Source organism: Eumetopias jubatus, unplaced genomic scaffold (assembly GCF_037043125.1).
Source record: "Eumetopias jubatus isolate StellerSeaLion01/CBP00866 unplaced genomic scaffold, mEumJub1_p1.0 scaffold_11, whole genome shotgun sequence".
Classification (NCBI taxonomy): domain Eukaryota; kingdom Metazoa; phylum Chordata; class Mammalia; order Carnivora; family Otariidae; genus Eumetopias; species Eumetopias jubatus.
The window spans coordinates 125085241-125101775 of NW_028274817.1; the positions used below are offsets into that span (position 1 = coordinate 125085241).

A 16535-nucleotide genomic window follows, 5' to 3' on the forward strand; every position below is an offset into this window, starting at 1 on the left:
CCAGCGTTTCTTGGGAACGTTTGAAGACCCACCTTTGTTCTTGGTGAAGCCTCACGGGAGTGACATTCAGAGCTGCAGATATCGTGCTTATAGGAACACCAGAGCTGAGCCAGGAATTCCAGGCATTTCCCTTGTGGGACATCTGCTTGTGCTGGGGGCGGGCGGGAACTTCCTGTGTTTCTTTATTCCTTCGTGATTATCCATTCTGTATCTTTGATAGGGGACGGGATAATTCAGTAAATAACTTGTAAATAGGAGAATTGTGCTTCCAAAATGTCTCTTCTATTTTTATCTTTTAAAACAGGACAATGTGAAATCGAATGTTGCTTGACTCAGCGAAATTTTGAGGGAGTTATTTGTTTAAAAAAAACAAAAAGCCATCTAGATGAGGAAACTCACAAAACAGCCCCCCTCCCACCCAGGGCTGAGTTGAATTAGGACCAGTTTTTTTAGCTGATCTTTGAAGTAAATATTCCAAGTTAAAAAAAGAATCTTAATGAGATTATCCAAACCTTCTCTTCTGTAACTTTTGCATATTGAGATATAATTCACGGGTCATAGGATTCACCCTTTCAAAATGTCCAGTTCTGTGTTTTAAGTTCAATCACAGAATTGGCACACATTTTTTTTTTTAAGGGCCTTTTTCCCATAAAACAGAACTTGTGTGCAACAAGAATTTTAAAAACTGGCTTTTGGAAGGAGGATTGCATGCATTAGATATTTATTATTTCATACATTGTAGCTCATAATCTTTTCTGACATTACCAGGATGGGGAAATACAAACGAAAACAAGTGAGTTTTACAAAGATATATTCATGCATTGTGGTATAGTGACGACAGTCGAGTCTTGAACAACACGGGTTTGAACTGCGAGGGGTCGCTTATACACGATTTTATTTTTTTTACAATAAATGCAGTACGGTACTGTAAATCTATTTTCCCTAGAATTTTATTAATCACCTTTTCTCCTCTGTAGCTCACTTTATTGTAAGAATACAGTAAATAATACATAGAATATACAAACTGTGGGAATCAATTGTTATAAGTAAGGCTTCTGGTCAACAGTAGGCTGTTAGTAGTTAAGTTTGGGGGGAGTCAAAACGGATTTTCGACTGCATGGGGGTTCGGCACCCCTAACCCCCGCGTTATTCAAGCGTCAGCCGTATTTTGCCGTAATTCCTTAATGCATCAATTTCATTTACTAGATCACATAAATTTCGCTATTATATAGATAAAACCCTTCTATATAGTTCACAGATTTAAAAAAAATTGTGAAAATTATGCTGTGAAATGCATCTCTGTTTTTGTCTCCTGTCTTGTCCCATGACCCCGCCCCCCCCCAGTATCCATTTTAGCATTCTGTATCTTTTTGCAGAACATCCTTTCAACACAGAGGAACGACTCTCGCTATGAAGAGGGGACAGATACTGTAATGACCAACAGAGCGCATACTTTTGGCCTCCTTAGGAATTGCATGTTTTTCAGTTGCCTTAAACATTTCCAAGCTAATTTCACCTGTCCAGACAGTGCAGGAGATAGAAACCCTTGGCCTTGGTTGGATGGGGGGGAGAACGGATTCCGGAGAGCTTACAGCCGGGGGGCTCCAGGTAAAGGAGGGTGCTTGCGAACACTTGGACCCCCCCTTCACGTCTCCCCCTAGATTTCTCAGGATGTCCAGGTGACTCACCTGAGTCCTAGAGCCTTCCCGCTGTGTAGCAGCCTCCCGTTAGGAGTCCGCTGAATTCTTTCAGACCACATCGAGCACCTGGTGAATGCAGGTCGTGTCATTTTCCACCAAGTCATGCACAGTTGCTGCATCCGGGGCCACGGGGGGGGCGGTGAGGACGGGGGTGTACGATCCTCAGGCAATCTTGGGTCCGAAGCACAGTCCAGATCCCTTGGTAGGTAGCTTCTTGGGTGGGGGGTGTCACCCAAGAAGGGTTGTGGTCAATAACTCCTCGCTACAGACCCCCTGTAGCACCTTCTGCATCTTAATATGCCACGCCATGTGGAAGGAGGAGGAAGGAACATGTTCCCTGGAAACCCAGTACAGACCACAGTGGCTGGCCAAGCAGCAGGCCGGAGGGGGCTCTGCTCACTTCTGGGGGTGCCCCCTTTGGTGTGTGGTTCTCTACAGTCCCGGCACGCATCGAGAAGGCATGCACCACGCCGTTCCTTTCCCACTTCTCTGTAGCCCTGCTAGGAAGCTCTCCCGGAGATTTCCCGTGCACCGTTGGCCTGATGGCTGTCCCCTCTCCTGCATTTCAGGGGGGACAGGGTCTCCTGCACCCTCCGTCCCTCCCCTGGACCTGGCCTGCCCTGTTTCCTTAACATCTGGGATGCCCATGGGATAGCACAGGGAGCATCCTAATTCAGGAGACACTGCAGGTTCGGAAGAGGTGCAGGACGGGGGTGACGACCAACTGCATGGGTCTTTAACTCAGACATGGCTGTGCCGTCCTTGCATGTCAGGAGGGATTCTCACTTCCCTTTGTAGCAGTAGCAGTGGTATTTTTAACTGCTGTTGTTTGCATGTTACGATTCTACACACACATGCGGTACTGGGCTCAGGCTCTTGCAGGATGGGAGGTGCACACGGGCTCAGTCTTGCTCTGCTTTCTTGTTTTTTTCTCGGTGAGCCGTAACTCAGGAGTAGTTTTGACGGTCCCAGTGTTGTGTGGGCTGTTACTACATGAAGCAGGAAATTAATGTTACTGCCAAGTGGGTTTTGATGAAGTTTTACTTTCGGTTTGGGAAATAGGCTTAAAAAGTAAATTAGTCTCTGTCTCTCTGTTTATAAGCTAGTATCTTTCTGTCCATCTCTCCATCCAGCCATCTGTCCATCTCTCTCTTACCTGTCTCATTTATCTTCTCTATCATCCATCAATGTATGTACCAACCACCTATTTATTTCTCTGTATTTGTATCGGTTTATCTGCTGGCTGTCTTATCTTTCTATCCATTCGCCGACCCTATCCATGCATTGTTTATGCCATCTATCATACTTATATCAACCGTTTATCTGTCAGTCATCTGCCTGTGATCTCTGTGTCGGTCTGTCTCTGTCTCCGAGCTACCTATTATCTTTCCCTCCATGCATCCGTCCATCTATTATCTGTTTTATTTATGTTATCAATCCATCCATCCCTCCATCCATCCCTCCCTCCCTCCATCCCTGCCTCCCTCCATCCCTGCCTCCATCCATCCATCCATCCAGCCATCTGTCCTTCCATCCATCCATCCATCCATCCATCCCTCCGTCCATGCGTCCATCTGTCCATCCATTCCTCCATCCATCCATCCATCCAGCCAGCCATCCAAACATCCCTCCATCCATCCATCCATCCATCCATCCACCCACCCATCCATCCATCCATCCATCCATCCATTCATCCATCCATCCATCATCTATCTATGGATCTGTGTAGCTATCATCTGACTGTGCATCAGTCTGTCTTTAACTCCTTTTGCCCTGGAATCAGAAACACAGTTTCTCTGTTACCCAATCAGAGTCCATTCTGTGGCACAGAATAAAGCCCTAGTGTCATATCTGGATTAAATAAATAAATGAAGTGGGATTTTATATTTTGGGTATGCCTTTGGGGAGGAGGTGGGAGTTCTGAATACAGACACATTCAAATCAAACGCAGTATCCATGTCTGTCTTTGTGTTTACTTTTTCATTTTTTTTTTTTACACAAGCACCACACCCAGCGTGGAGCCAATGTAAGGCCAAGCCTGAACCTAAATCAAGAGTCAGTCATACATACGCCTAACCGACTCAACCATCCAGGCCTCCTCCGCCTTTGTCTTTGTTTAAATAGAAATGCCTTCGTAATTATTTGTTTACATGTGAATACTTTTATATAAGGCTGATCTGCCAGGGGTTCTTTAGTTGGGATCTGTTACTACCTTTTCCTTATTCTTCTCTTGTTCTTTTCCATTCCACGACATGTAAACGGGGAGGTCGTGGATTAGGTATTTAAAATCCTGTGCTAGGTTTGAATGCACTTTTGGACCTGGGGTGTGTTGTGGTTCTTGTGTGTCCATTTGATTATGAGCGTCTTAGGAAACGAGAGACTCCCCCGTTTGTAGTTAGTTGTACGTTTATAGCGGAAGACATTGTGGGGTGCCCATCTGTGGGGAAACTGCGTGAAGGGAGGCTGGTGAGAGGCACCGTTCTGTTTCCGGGAGTGTGTGGTGTGAGTGGGGATGGGAGACAGAATTTCATTTCGTTCTAGTTTCTTCATTTTCGCAGTTCCCTGCAGTCAGTCAGGCTCAGGGGCACCAGCTAGGATGGACCCATCAATAAGTGGCACTTGCTTAAAAAACTTACAGGGACAGCAGGAAGGACATCATGAGGAGTCTTTTACAGGAAAGTACAGGAAATGCCTCTTTTCGCCACTGTCAAAAAACGGTGAAGTTATTGAACTAAATTTAGCAGTAGACTGAATGTGTGGTGAAAAAAAAAAAAAACAAGGAAAATAAAAGTTAAAAAAGAAAAAAATTAAAGTAACCTAAAAGAAACTATCCAGGAGGGAAAGAGTCATAGCAGCTGACTCAGAATCTTGTCCCTCCTTTTTTTTTTTTTTTTTTTTGTGGTAGCAAAGGGAAGGTACACTCAGATAAGAGAAAAGGAGGCAGGTGACTTGCTCCAATCACCTCTGACAATCACTGGACTTCCAACTCATCAGACTGAACAGGTGATCTCGGAGCAAGAGACGTTTTTTACAGATGCCTTTAGCAGAATATCTGTGGTCAAATCCTGCATCTGTGGACTTAGGCGATACGGCTTCTTCTTCTTCTTTTTTTTTTTTTTAAGACTTTATTTATTTATTTTTAGAGAGAGAGTGTGCACGGGCTGGGGGGGAAGGGCAGAGGGAGAGGGAGAGAGAATCCCAAGCAGACTGCATGCTAAGCACAAAGCCAGATGCAGGGCGTGACACGGGGTGTGATCCCATGACCCTGAGATCATGACCTGAGCCAAAACCAAGAGTCGGATACTTAACAGACTGCGCCACCCAGGTGCCCTGTGGTAGGGCTTCTTGAAGATGATAACATAGGATACTCGACTAGGGTGTAAGATAGAGGTGATTTTTCCTAAAATTGTTTATGTGAAATAATGTGACTATTAATAATTTAAGACTCACAAGACGTTGTAAAATACTACACAGGAGAGTCCCCATGTGCCCTCATCCCCAGAGATAATAACTTCCGTAATCAGAGGACATCCATACAACCAGGAACTGGCTTCTCTGTGATCCTGTTAACACCTGTGTGGGCCTTATTTGGATTACACTGGAGGTCCTTTATGTATTATTATTATTATTATTTTTTTTTACAAATATATGGAGGTGCTTTAAATGCTCTGTGTTGCATTCCCTTTGAAATCTGAGATATTTAGGGCCAGAGGTGTTTATGCCAGGCAGGAACATAGGACCGAGATGCCACCCTGGGATCCAGCCTTCTCCTCACTCCTGCTTCTCAGTCTGTGTGGGTTTCTCTGACTGTGCCCACATTTACAAAAGGACCTCCATTGGCTTAGGCAAGAGATACTCTGCTTGCTACTTCTATTACATGGATCTGTCCATTGGTGTATCCATGAATTCATTCATCCGCCAATTTATCCAACTGACACGTGCCCAGGAATTAATCACAAAGGTATGTTAAACATACTTGATCTACAGAACCTACTGCCACAAGTTACAAACCAATCCCAATGTGGACCAAAAAAAAAAAAAAAAAATGGCAGTCTCTGATACTTTGGAAGTTGGTGTGTTGACTGGAGCACTTTTGTCAGCCCTAAACTTACAGAAACATTTTTCCCATGGTTCTCTAAGCAAGAGCACTTGGTGCACCCTGGGCATTTCTAGTTCTCCTTGGTCCTTCCAGTGCCACCTGTAGTCTTTTGTGACTTAATTTGCCAGGTGGAGTTCCATTCCCTGATATTACAGACATGGTGTAGGGAATCTGCCTCAGAACATGGTCGACCTCATAGCATCTCTTTTCAGATGACGTTTCTTCAACTGCATGTTTGCGGAAACTTCTTCATACATACTTTTTGCACACGTCAGACTTTGGAATAACGGTGATAAAGTGGGAGTGGAGGCCTCGGCCCTTCTCTGTGCGCCTGTAGCAGTAGATGTGTCCCGAGCCCCCACAGTCCCTTGGGGATACTTTCCCCATTGGGGTATGTTCTGCCTTTCAGTCAATGGTTGATAGATGTCTGCATCCAGTACCCCAAAGAATAAGGAGTAGAATCAAATGCCAACTCCGTTTAATAGAGCTTACTTAAAAAAAATCTATCTCACCCTAAATTTTTTTGGGGGGCAGTTAATGTTCTTGATATAATACACATGCAACAAAATCCATGCATTTTACGTGTTCCCACTGATGACTTGTTGACAAATGCAGCGTTGTGTAACCACCATCACACAGAACATTTATGAAGCTGACTTTCATTTTACGCTGATGGAAAATTCATTTATTACCTCAGCTGAGATGCCGTGCGATGGGCTTTGCATGTGTTATTTTATTTAAACCCTGTTGGGGTTTAAAGATTTCCTCTTTTCAGTTTTAGTGAGATATTATTGACACCATTGTGTACGTGTAAAGTGTACAGCATAAAGACTTGACAAATACTTAAATATTTTGAGATAATTACCACAATGTAGTTAACATCCATCTCCTTAATATAGTTAAAAGAAAGGTTCTTTTTCTTGTTAGGACCTGTAGGCTACTCTTTGAGCATATAGCAGTGTTAACTGTGGTTGTCAGGTTGTATGGTAGTGCATCCAAAGGGCTTAGAACTATCTTAAATCTGGAACTTTGTACCTTTTGACCATCTTCATCCAGTTGCTCTACTCCTGTACTCCACCTCTGGTAACCACAAATCTGAACTCTTTTTCTATGAGTTGTTTTTTCCTTTTTAGATTCCACATATAAGTGAGATCCTACTTTGCCTTTGTCTGACTTACTTTACTGAGCATAATGCCCTCAAGTTCCATCCATGTTATTGCAAATGGCAGGAACCTTTCCTTTTTTTTTAATGGCTGAATACTATTCCATTGTGTGTCTTATTGGGCAGAGGTGGATCCTCTGGTCATCCTTACCTGCAACAAAGCTAAAAATGGACTTTTCTGCTTTCCGAAGGGAGTTATTCAGAGCTGGGGGTGTACATTGGTGAGCCTCCCGACACCAAGCGGGGAAATCTCTGCCCATTTTCCTTCCACCGTCTCGATGCCTTACGACCAACACCATGAATGTTGTCTTGTGTTCTGTGCATTTAAGCTGGCTGAGCTGAAAATTGCAGCGTGCTGGTTTCGTCCACCTTGAACGAGACCGTGTGGTCCTGTCATCTGACTGTGGCGTCCAGGGACTCCCCGCATCCCCCAGGGTAGCTCAGGCTCCAGCTGCCGTGCATAAGTAACCCGTTTTGAGTTCTGCATGCTTAACAGCTGACGCTGCTCAGAGAGAGCTTGAAAGACATTGCTGACAGAAACGTGGAAAAATCTGAGTCATGGTTGGTGCTGTCTTTCACGTAGGCACAGGGAACATCCAGTTGTAGGTCAAACACTAGGGCTGAAAAGACAAACTATGATGTAGTAAATGCAACCTGGTGATGAAGGGGCTCCTTCTGGGGGGCGGTGGAGAAAGATGATCAGGAGGAACGGTACCCGAGAGAGAAAGAAGGAGGAAGGCATATGGCCTTCCTTCTGTCTCGAGAATCTGACGACGTGGGCGCCTGGGTGGCTCAGTTGGTTAAGCGACTGCCTTCGGCTCAGGTCATGATCCTGGAGTCCCGGGCTCGAGTCCCACATCGGGCTCCCTGCTTGGCAGGGAGTCTGCTTCTCCCTCTGACCCTCTTCCCTCTCGTGCTATCTCTCATTCTCTCTCTCTCAAATAAATAAATAAAATCTTTAAAAAAAAAAAAGAATCTGACGACGTGGCAGGACTTATATGTTGCACTTCATTCTGTCCTCTCAGAGAGAGGACTCATGTGTTTGCCCCAGTTCACAGATCAAATAAAAAGCAAAACCTTTCACCAGATGCTGGTGTCCCCGTTGTGTGCGCCTGACCCTATGGAAACATCAGTGTCTGCATAAAGACACCTAAACTTTGCCAGTTCACCCTCCTTACAGCCTTGCCCCCCTCCATGCCTCCTGGTTGGGATTTGATGCCATAGCATCTCGCCAACACGCGACTGCCTTACCCCGTTACAATTCTGTGTTTGCTTCCCAGTGACCTTCCGATGAGACTATCCCTCATCGTTTGCTTCTTCTTACACAACACTTGCTTTTCTGGGTTTTGGCCGCTCCCTCTCTGCTCCTCTTAGGGTAAAATATTCATGATCGGAAACTCCACTTAAAAGCCAAGGTTACTCATCGTTGCCCCGCCCCTACCACTGCCCGAGGAGGTGAGATTTATTTCACAGCTCAGCAATTCTCATTTATGGAAGACACTAAAACAAAATGTTTTTGCTCGAGTGCGACTCTGTGCTCCTCTTTCTCATGTTACCGAGCGTAGGTCCAAACCCTGCACAAGAAGAAAGGACACCCGTGGCTGTGTGGTTGTGTTGGGAGGGAGGAGAGCGTCCTTTGTCTTCTCCAGCGCTCCCTGATTCCTCTCTCCCTCTTGTTAAAGTTAATTCCCATTTTTCCAACCAGAGAGCCCTAACTGTTCACCGTTTTCCATGCTTTCTTGCCCAGCAAGACCCCTTCACGTGCATCACTGGTTAGACACACAGTGATGGAAAACACAGCCGCCATTTATGAGCCCACTGGGCGCCAGGTACCGCGAGGCTCGCACGTACAGATTTCCATTTTTCTGCCCCCCTACTTTACCTCTTCTCTAGCCACAGATAAAATTCCTTTGGATCTTTGATCTCACATTTGCATTAAGTGGTTGCCAGCCTGTGTGAGGGGTGGAAGGTGGACACCATGCCCCACGCGGAGGCTCAGAACAATAGGACCGCCCGGTGGCGGAGGGAGAGGATGCATTTGGGTTGGAAATGTGCCACCAGGGTACAAACAAGGGTTGGATTTCCTTGCATATGTATAGTGGTTGCAGTTTTTTTTTTTTTTAATTTTTAAATTTTTTTCCAGGCTCTTTTTGTTTTATTGATTTTTCCATCACCGAAATTTCTAGTGGAAACGAAACAGGTGGTTCCACATTGTCCTCTGAGTTACTACAGTTCATTGATTCCAGGACAAGGGCCTTTCTCCATTCTAACATCTCTCCATTTGGAATGCGTATTACAATAAATGTCATGGCACAGTAAATTGGTAACATTTATTTTCCTTCTCAGTGGTGCATAAAGTAATGGTATGTCTTAAAAGTGTTGGCATCTTAGAACTGATAAAATTTGAGAAACTTGTAGTGGTTGCAATTTTTAAACTTCACCCCAGTCTCAGCCCTCTGTCCCTTTATATCCTACCCGAATAGGTATCTATTCCCATATCATATTGGGGTATATCCCATTTTCCAATCCTTAGCAAATTTTAAAATACAGACCCAAGTGCTTTGAGCAGGCATTAGCACGTTAAAGAGTCTTTTTCATGAGCATCTCATGCCTGATACCTTCGTCTTTATCTAGAAACCCCAAAGAGAAAAGCCACATTGAAGAAACGTCTGCCATACTTTCCCATTCTAGCTGTCCTTGGATGCATGCGTGCGTATGCGTGTGGTCTCTACGATGCCTCCTGTGTACAAATGATGGCCAGCCCTCCCTCCAGTTAAACGTTGCAGAGGCAGGTGATTGTCTTTGTTGACGTGTGCATTGTATGTGCCCTCACCTGAAACTTCCAGAACAGAGCTTCTCGCAAATACTGTCCCCGGCCATATACCAGGCCTGGGAGCTGCTGAAGCTGAGAGTTTCTCTTAAGGTCCTGATACAGCCTCATGTGCTGTCTCCCCTCTAGGCACCGGGACGTTCGGACGGGTGCAGCTGGTCAAGGACAAGACGGCCAAGCATTTCTTTGCCCTGAAGGTGATGAGCATCCCCGATGTCATCCGCCTAAAGCAGGAACAGCATGTACACAATGAGAAGTCGGTGCTGAAGGAAGTCAGCCACCCATTCCTGGTCAAGCTGTGAGTCCCTCCCCACTGTCTCCTCCTGGTCCTCATCCCCTCTTGAGACCCCAGGCGGGGTGGAGTGAGCTCACTGCTGACCCTCAGGCTGGCTGGGTCCAGGGAGAAAGGTGCTGTTGGGACCAGCGCCTCCCCCGGGGCCTTGCTTCCCTCCTGGCTGAGCAGAACGTACGTAAGGACGGGGGTGGTCCCACCAGACACTCTGTTCTTCCCCTCGTCCCCTTCAGGGTCACCATCACCGGCTCCTGTTCAGTCATCAGCTCAGCCTCACTCATGCAGGCCACTCCTTGGGTTTCTCGCGCATGACTATGTGTCTCCATTTAGATGCACCACAGATGTGTCTGGTTGAGGGTGCCCCGCACTGAACAAATACATCCCTGTCCTCCCACACTATTTGCTGGTAGAGGGAAGACCATTCTGCACCCAGGTGCCAGAGACAGGATGCCCAGATAGGGCTCTCTTTCCCTGTCCACGGTGTGGGTGCCTTCCAACCAGGGTCCCTGTCTCCCCTCCGCCATCTTCTTCTCGTTCTTTCTCATTCCCACCCCACAGCTCATGGCCTGATCTGGGGCCCCCTCTCTCTGCCCTCATGTTTGACCCTGGCCTCCCACCTGGTGTTCCCCTCCCAGCCTTGCTTCCTTCCGAGGCATTCTTCACCTTCCAGTGGTGGTGGTCCTCCCGAAATGCCTGTCTGGTGAGCTTCATCTGTACCTACAGATCCGCAGGGAATTGTGAGGTACCCAGAACCCAGCCCCAGCCACGTGGGGATCGTTGTGAACGGACCCCTGGGTTTACCTTCTGTTCGCTCTCTCTTTCCCTACACCCCGACGCCCGTTGTCCCACATCAGGGAAAGCCGCCTGTGGCAGGAGGGGGCAGGTGCTGCCTCATGATCCCCTGCCTCTCGTGGGCCACCCCTCCCCTGCAATGCCTCCTTCCTCTGTGTCTCTGCACCAGCCACCCCTCCCACCAGACCACCTCCAGCCCTTCTTCTCTGATACACCTGTCCACACGCAGAGACGGGAGCCCTTTGTCACAGCTCTGGAACATCTGCCGCGCACACGGACTCTGTGAAGGACGCCTCTAAATGCAAAGCTGCCAGAGGAGCCCTCCCGTCCTCCAAGCCCGAAAGGGCGTCTCACCCAGAGTCCCTACTCTGTTGCATGTTTAACGAGGAGGGGAAAGGCACAGGCTGCATTTTTTGTGGTTTTCCTTTCCTCTTATGGAGCTGCAGGTGATCTTGTGCCGATAAGGAGGGGTCAGGTGCATCTCAGGGTTTCAAGTCATGGAAACAAAAGTAGCTGGTGATTTGGGACTCCACGCTGCTCACTCACCACATGTGATTCTCCCATTTGGTCCACGGTGGAACAACACTTATGAAAATGAGTGCATTAGATCTTCCTCTGGAATTCAGGAAAGCTTCTAGTTATATCTCTTGGAGGAACTAAAATAGTGATTCTGGGGAGGATCTTTAGCTCTCTAGGGTTTTAAATAAATACTGTCTACGGGAGACCTGGACTCCTTTATGATATTGCCAAATTGTGGTGACATGTCTCTGGCTTCCTTCCAAAGGCAGGCAGTCTCAGGCCAACGATTTTGTGGTTGAGAAGACAGAGCCGACCATGTGTCGACGCATGATGGGCTTTGTGATTCAAAAATTGGAGTGCAGGTCACAGTCGAATGTAGTCTTTTTTACATGTCAGGTTCACCGAAGGGTGTGGATGAGAAGTAGGAGTGTTTCCTCATCATTAAATCTACACGGAATTTGAGGAACAATTTGATAGCCTTCTCAAAGGGGGGATTATACTCACAGGTTTTGAGAAAACGTGGCAGGACCTCATTTAAAAATCTGTACTAATTTTGAGCAATTTTTGGTTTTTCCCCCACAGTACTGAGCGCACGAAACGAGGCACGTTGTTGTGTCTGTTCTCCTGAAATGCTCAGGATCTAGGGAAATTATTATCAACAACAGATCCTCTGAAGACTATAAATTTCCAGGTGACCTTTGTCCAAAAATTATGGGAAATAAGTTTTTCCACTGGGGATGCCATAACCCAGTACCATGGAGTAGGGGACTTAAACAACACACATTCATTTCCCATAGTCCTGGAGGCTGGGAGTGTGAGATCCAGGCGGGGCCGAGGCTGGTTCCTCCTGAGGCCTCTCTCCTGGGCGTGTAGAGCCCGTGTTCTCCCCGTGTCCTCACGTGGTCGTCCCTCTGTGCGTATCTGTGTCCTCAACCCCTCTTCTTCCTCTTTTTCTTTTTCTTCTTTTTTTTAAGATTTTATTTATTTTTTTGGAGAGAGAGAGACAGAGATAGCACAAGCAGGGGGAGAGGCAGAGAGTCCTATGGGATCAGGGTGTACTCTACTGACCACATTATACCTTACTCCCCTCGTTAAAGACCCCGTCTGCAAACACAGTCCCCGTTCTGAGGCCCTGGGGTTAGGGCTTCAACATGTGAATTTTGGGGGGATATAATTCAGCTGTAACAGCTACTTAGTGACTTGCCCAGAGTAGATCTCTCAGAGCACGTGGATCTTACTATAATATATTTCTAGCACTTGGGTTTTTTTCTGTGCATTCTCACTTCAGTGACCAGGTGTGTCTAAACACTGGGTATAAGTTGAGCTAGCGAAATCAGGCTCTGGAAGTTCTCCGAACATCGCACGGAGAGCACACTGTATGCGGATGGGAGCCACAGGGTGTCCAGGGCCACATGATGAAGGGCACGCATTAATGGGAAAGACCATCAGTGAAGAATGTATTTAATCCCCCAGCTGTGCAGTTTGTCTTGTGAATGGAGGTCGCTTCACCCAACATCTGCTTCCCATACTATGTGGAAACAGGGAGCTTCCCATACTATTTGGAAACATGGCCCAGGTTTTGCTTGTGTTTCTTGAGGCCACGTGGAACACTGATGGTTCCAGGTGTCAAGCTGAACCACCATTACTTGGAGTTTGAAGTTGGAGTTGAGTGACTTGGCAAGTCCGCCGGTACCATTACCCGAGTTCAACATGTGAAGTGCTCCTGTTGTATTTTTGTGAAGATGCCAGGGCATTCATTAAATGCGCATTTGAGTGCACGTTCTGTTCGGGGATAAAGCCGTTCCGGAGGCCAGCTCACCCCGTGGAGATAATTTTAGAAGAGTTGGGTGGCTTACTATCTGGGGTGCAAAATCAGGATTTCTGTGGGGCAAAGGCTTGGGGTCTGCCCAAACCCCAGCTTCCCACGTCTGTTCGTTGCCCTTTGGGCATATATAGAAATTGCTGGTGTCCTAGAGTTGTCTGACCCCAGAACAGGGGTTCTCCACCTTGGCACTATTGGCCTCGGGGAACCAGATCATTCTCTGTGGTGGGGTGGCTCTGTGTAATGTAAGAAAGTTAACAGCATCCCCGTGCTCCCCCTGATCGGGGCCAGTAGCACACTATCCCCAGTGCTGACAACCAAAAATGTCCCTAGACATTGACAAAAAAACCCCCTAGGGGGTGAAATACTCCATAGTTGCAGACCACTGCTAAAGAGCAATAGACAGATGATCGATAGTAATACATTGATAGATTTGATGGAAGGATGGAGAGGTACGTGTATAGTGGATTTGATGGTGGGATGGATGGATGGAAGGAGCAAAGGAAGGAGGGCAGAGAAGGTAGATCCATAGAACAGATAGATGACACATAGATAAATGATGTGTAGAGATCTGATACAGATGATAGAGACCCGATAGATAACAGATACACAGATGGTAGATATGATAGATGTATGGATGGATAGGTAAATACGGATGGATGGATGATGGATAGACGGACTGGATGGATGGATGGATGGATGGATAAGTAGATAGGTAACAGATGGGTAGGTAGATAACAAACATACATACATAAACAGATAGATCGATATAGAGAGAGAATCTCCTATGCTAAGGCAAGTCTTCCCCACTTCAGCACTGTTAACATCTGAGGCTGGAAGACCCTGATACGGGGCATCCTGGGCACTGTAAGGTGCTGAGCAGCATCTCTGGTCTCCACCCATCACGTGCCAGTAGTGCTCATTAGGACAACCAAAAATATCTCCACATTGCTGAGTGTCTCCCGGGGGTTACCATCACCCTGTTGAGAACCGCTGCCCTTGGGAGATTGACTGCCACGAGCCCAGGTCACCACAAGGTGATGGGTAAACCAGAAGTCTGGTTAGTCAGCATCCAGGAAGACAGAATTCTGGGGAGGGTTGATTTCCCTGCACCGTAAGTGGCATCAGCAGATCTAATGGGAGCCGCAGTTTGTACGGGGCAGCCAGCCTGGTGAGACGCAACTCAAGGACATTAGCTTCATGCTGACCGGCTCCGTGCCACCATGTCTGCTTGGGGAGGCACCTCGTGAGGGCCAGACAGTGCGGCCAGGCTGGCCTGAGGCTGCCGCCTGGTCCTGCATGTGCAGGGAGCATGGGTCGTCCACTCCTGTGCTGACTCTCCCAGGCCCCCCACGTATCCTTCTCCTCCACCCTGGCTCAGGGCGGACTCCGTTGGGGCCGTGAAAATGGCTTCCCGTATGGTGTCTATAAGTGCCCTTTCTGCAGTGCCGTGACACTACTCTAAAAGTAAGACATGATCGTGTGTCTCAGCCCAGAACTCTTCTGGGACTCTCGATGACCAACCGAGGCAGGTCAGGGACTGTAGGACCCTCGTCCCCTGCCTGTTGCCCGCTTCGGCATGAGCAACTGTTGCAGCTCCCCGCTCGCCATGTTCCCAGGGTGCGCTCACCATCCTCACCGTCCTTCCTGCCCCTTCCCTCTGGCCAGTGCCAGTGCTTGCTTCCAGAGTTCTCAAGTCTCCGGAGCAGAGCAGCCTCATCAGACCTTCCTCCTCGCTCACGTGCTTGCTCCACCAAGAAGCTTCCAGCCCCAACTGGCCTGGGTGGACCCCCAGTGGGGGCCTTTCGTATCCCTACTGTGTACCACCTGCAACAATATGCCCCGGTGCCTGTATTTCAAATAGAATTCTAGTGAAATCGTTAATTCTGAGAAACCAGGTTAAACCAGGGAGAAACCCAAGTTAAACCTGGGACTAGCTTAAAAAGAGAAATAACTTGAGAGAAGTCAATGGTTATATAAGAAATGCAGGGGGAAACTGCATATTCCCTGCTTGGGTGGTGGGCAGACTCCTCAAACATGTGTGATCCTATAGAGAATTCAGCGTTATTAAGTAGTTCACGGCTAGCTACCCACCTCCCATGTGCTGGGCTTCTTGCTGGGAGGTGAGGTTGCTGATGTCTGGCTCTCTTAAAGCTATCGAGGGAGCTGACCTACATGCAAACAGGCGTAAGTGGTGGAGTTCCCATAGGGTGGTGTGTAGGGACACTGGAGCAAGGCTTGGTCATCCTCCTGAGGAGCCCAGGGAAGTCCTGCACACTGACACGTGGAGGGGAGCCTTCCCCAGACCCTCTTCTTCATCTCTCCTGTGAACATCCATCCTGCTTGCCTGTGTACTGCTAGAACACAAACCCACAGAGGTCGGATCCCACTGTGCATAGAAAGGTGTCTGGCATATGGTAGGTGTTCAAACTCAAGGATGTCAAGTCCGGGGATGGGGAGGGAGCATCCTGGGTACATTACACACCACGCTCCAGACAAGGAGAACAAAGAGAGTTTCAGGAGCAGACTTCCGTGATTGTAGGGGCTGCCAAGTCTGAAGTCTGTGGGATGGGCCAGGTGGTTCGAAGCTCAGGTAAGAGCTGATGTTTCAGTCTTGAATCTGAACTCTGCAGAACCACCGGGCAAGCTGCTGACTCAGGCACAATTTCTATATGGCAGTCAAATCCAGAGGCAAAATTCCCTCTTCCTTGGGAAACCTCACGTTTTGTTTTGTTTTGTTTTTTTCCCCCAAAGATTTTATTTATTGAGAGAGAGTGGGAGCAGCAGAGCACACGCTGGGATGGGGGAAGAGGGGAACGAAGAAGCAGACTCGTCACTGAGCAGGGAGTCAGACGCGGGGCTCAATTCTAGCACCCCGGGATCACGACCTGAGCCGAAGGCAGGGAGTCAGACGCGGGGCTCAATTCTAGCACCCCGGGATCATGACCTGAGCCGAAGGCAGGGAGTCAGACGCGGGGCTCAATTCTAGCACCCCGGGATCATGACCTGAGCCGAAGGCAGGGAGTCAGACGCGGGGCTCAATTCTAGCACCCCGGGATCATGACCTGAGCCGAAGGCAGGGAGTCAGACGCGGGGCTCAATTCTAGCACCCTGGGATCATGACCTGAGCCGAAGGCAGGGAGTCAGACGTGGGGCTCAATTCTAGCACCCCGGGATCATGACCTGAGCCGAAGGCAGGGAGTCAGACGCGGGGCTCAATTCTAGCACCCCGGGATCATGACCTGAGCTGAAGGCAGGGAGTCAGACGCGGGGCTCAATTCTAGCACCCCGGGATCATGACCTGAGCCGAAGGCAGGGA

At 48.0% G+C, this 16535-nt stretch overlaps 1 protein-coding gene across 1 annotated transcript in view; it reads left to right on the plus strand.

Annotated features, from left to right (window-relative positions):
- PRKX (protein kinase cAMP-dependent X-linked catalytic subunit) overlaps positions 1-16535 on the plus strand; it is an 80931-nt gene that overhangs the window by 20680 nt on the left and 43716 nt on the right. The window contains exon 2 of the mRNA XM_028114949.2: positions 9921-10089. Coding sequence (XP_027970750.1) covers positions 9921-10089 — 169 coding nt within the window. The remainder of the gene's footprint in view (positions 1-9920; positions 10090-16535) is intronic.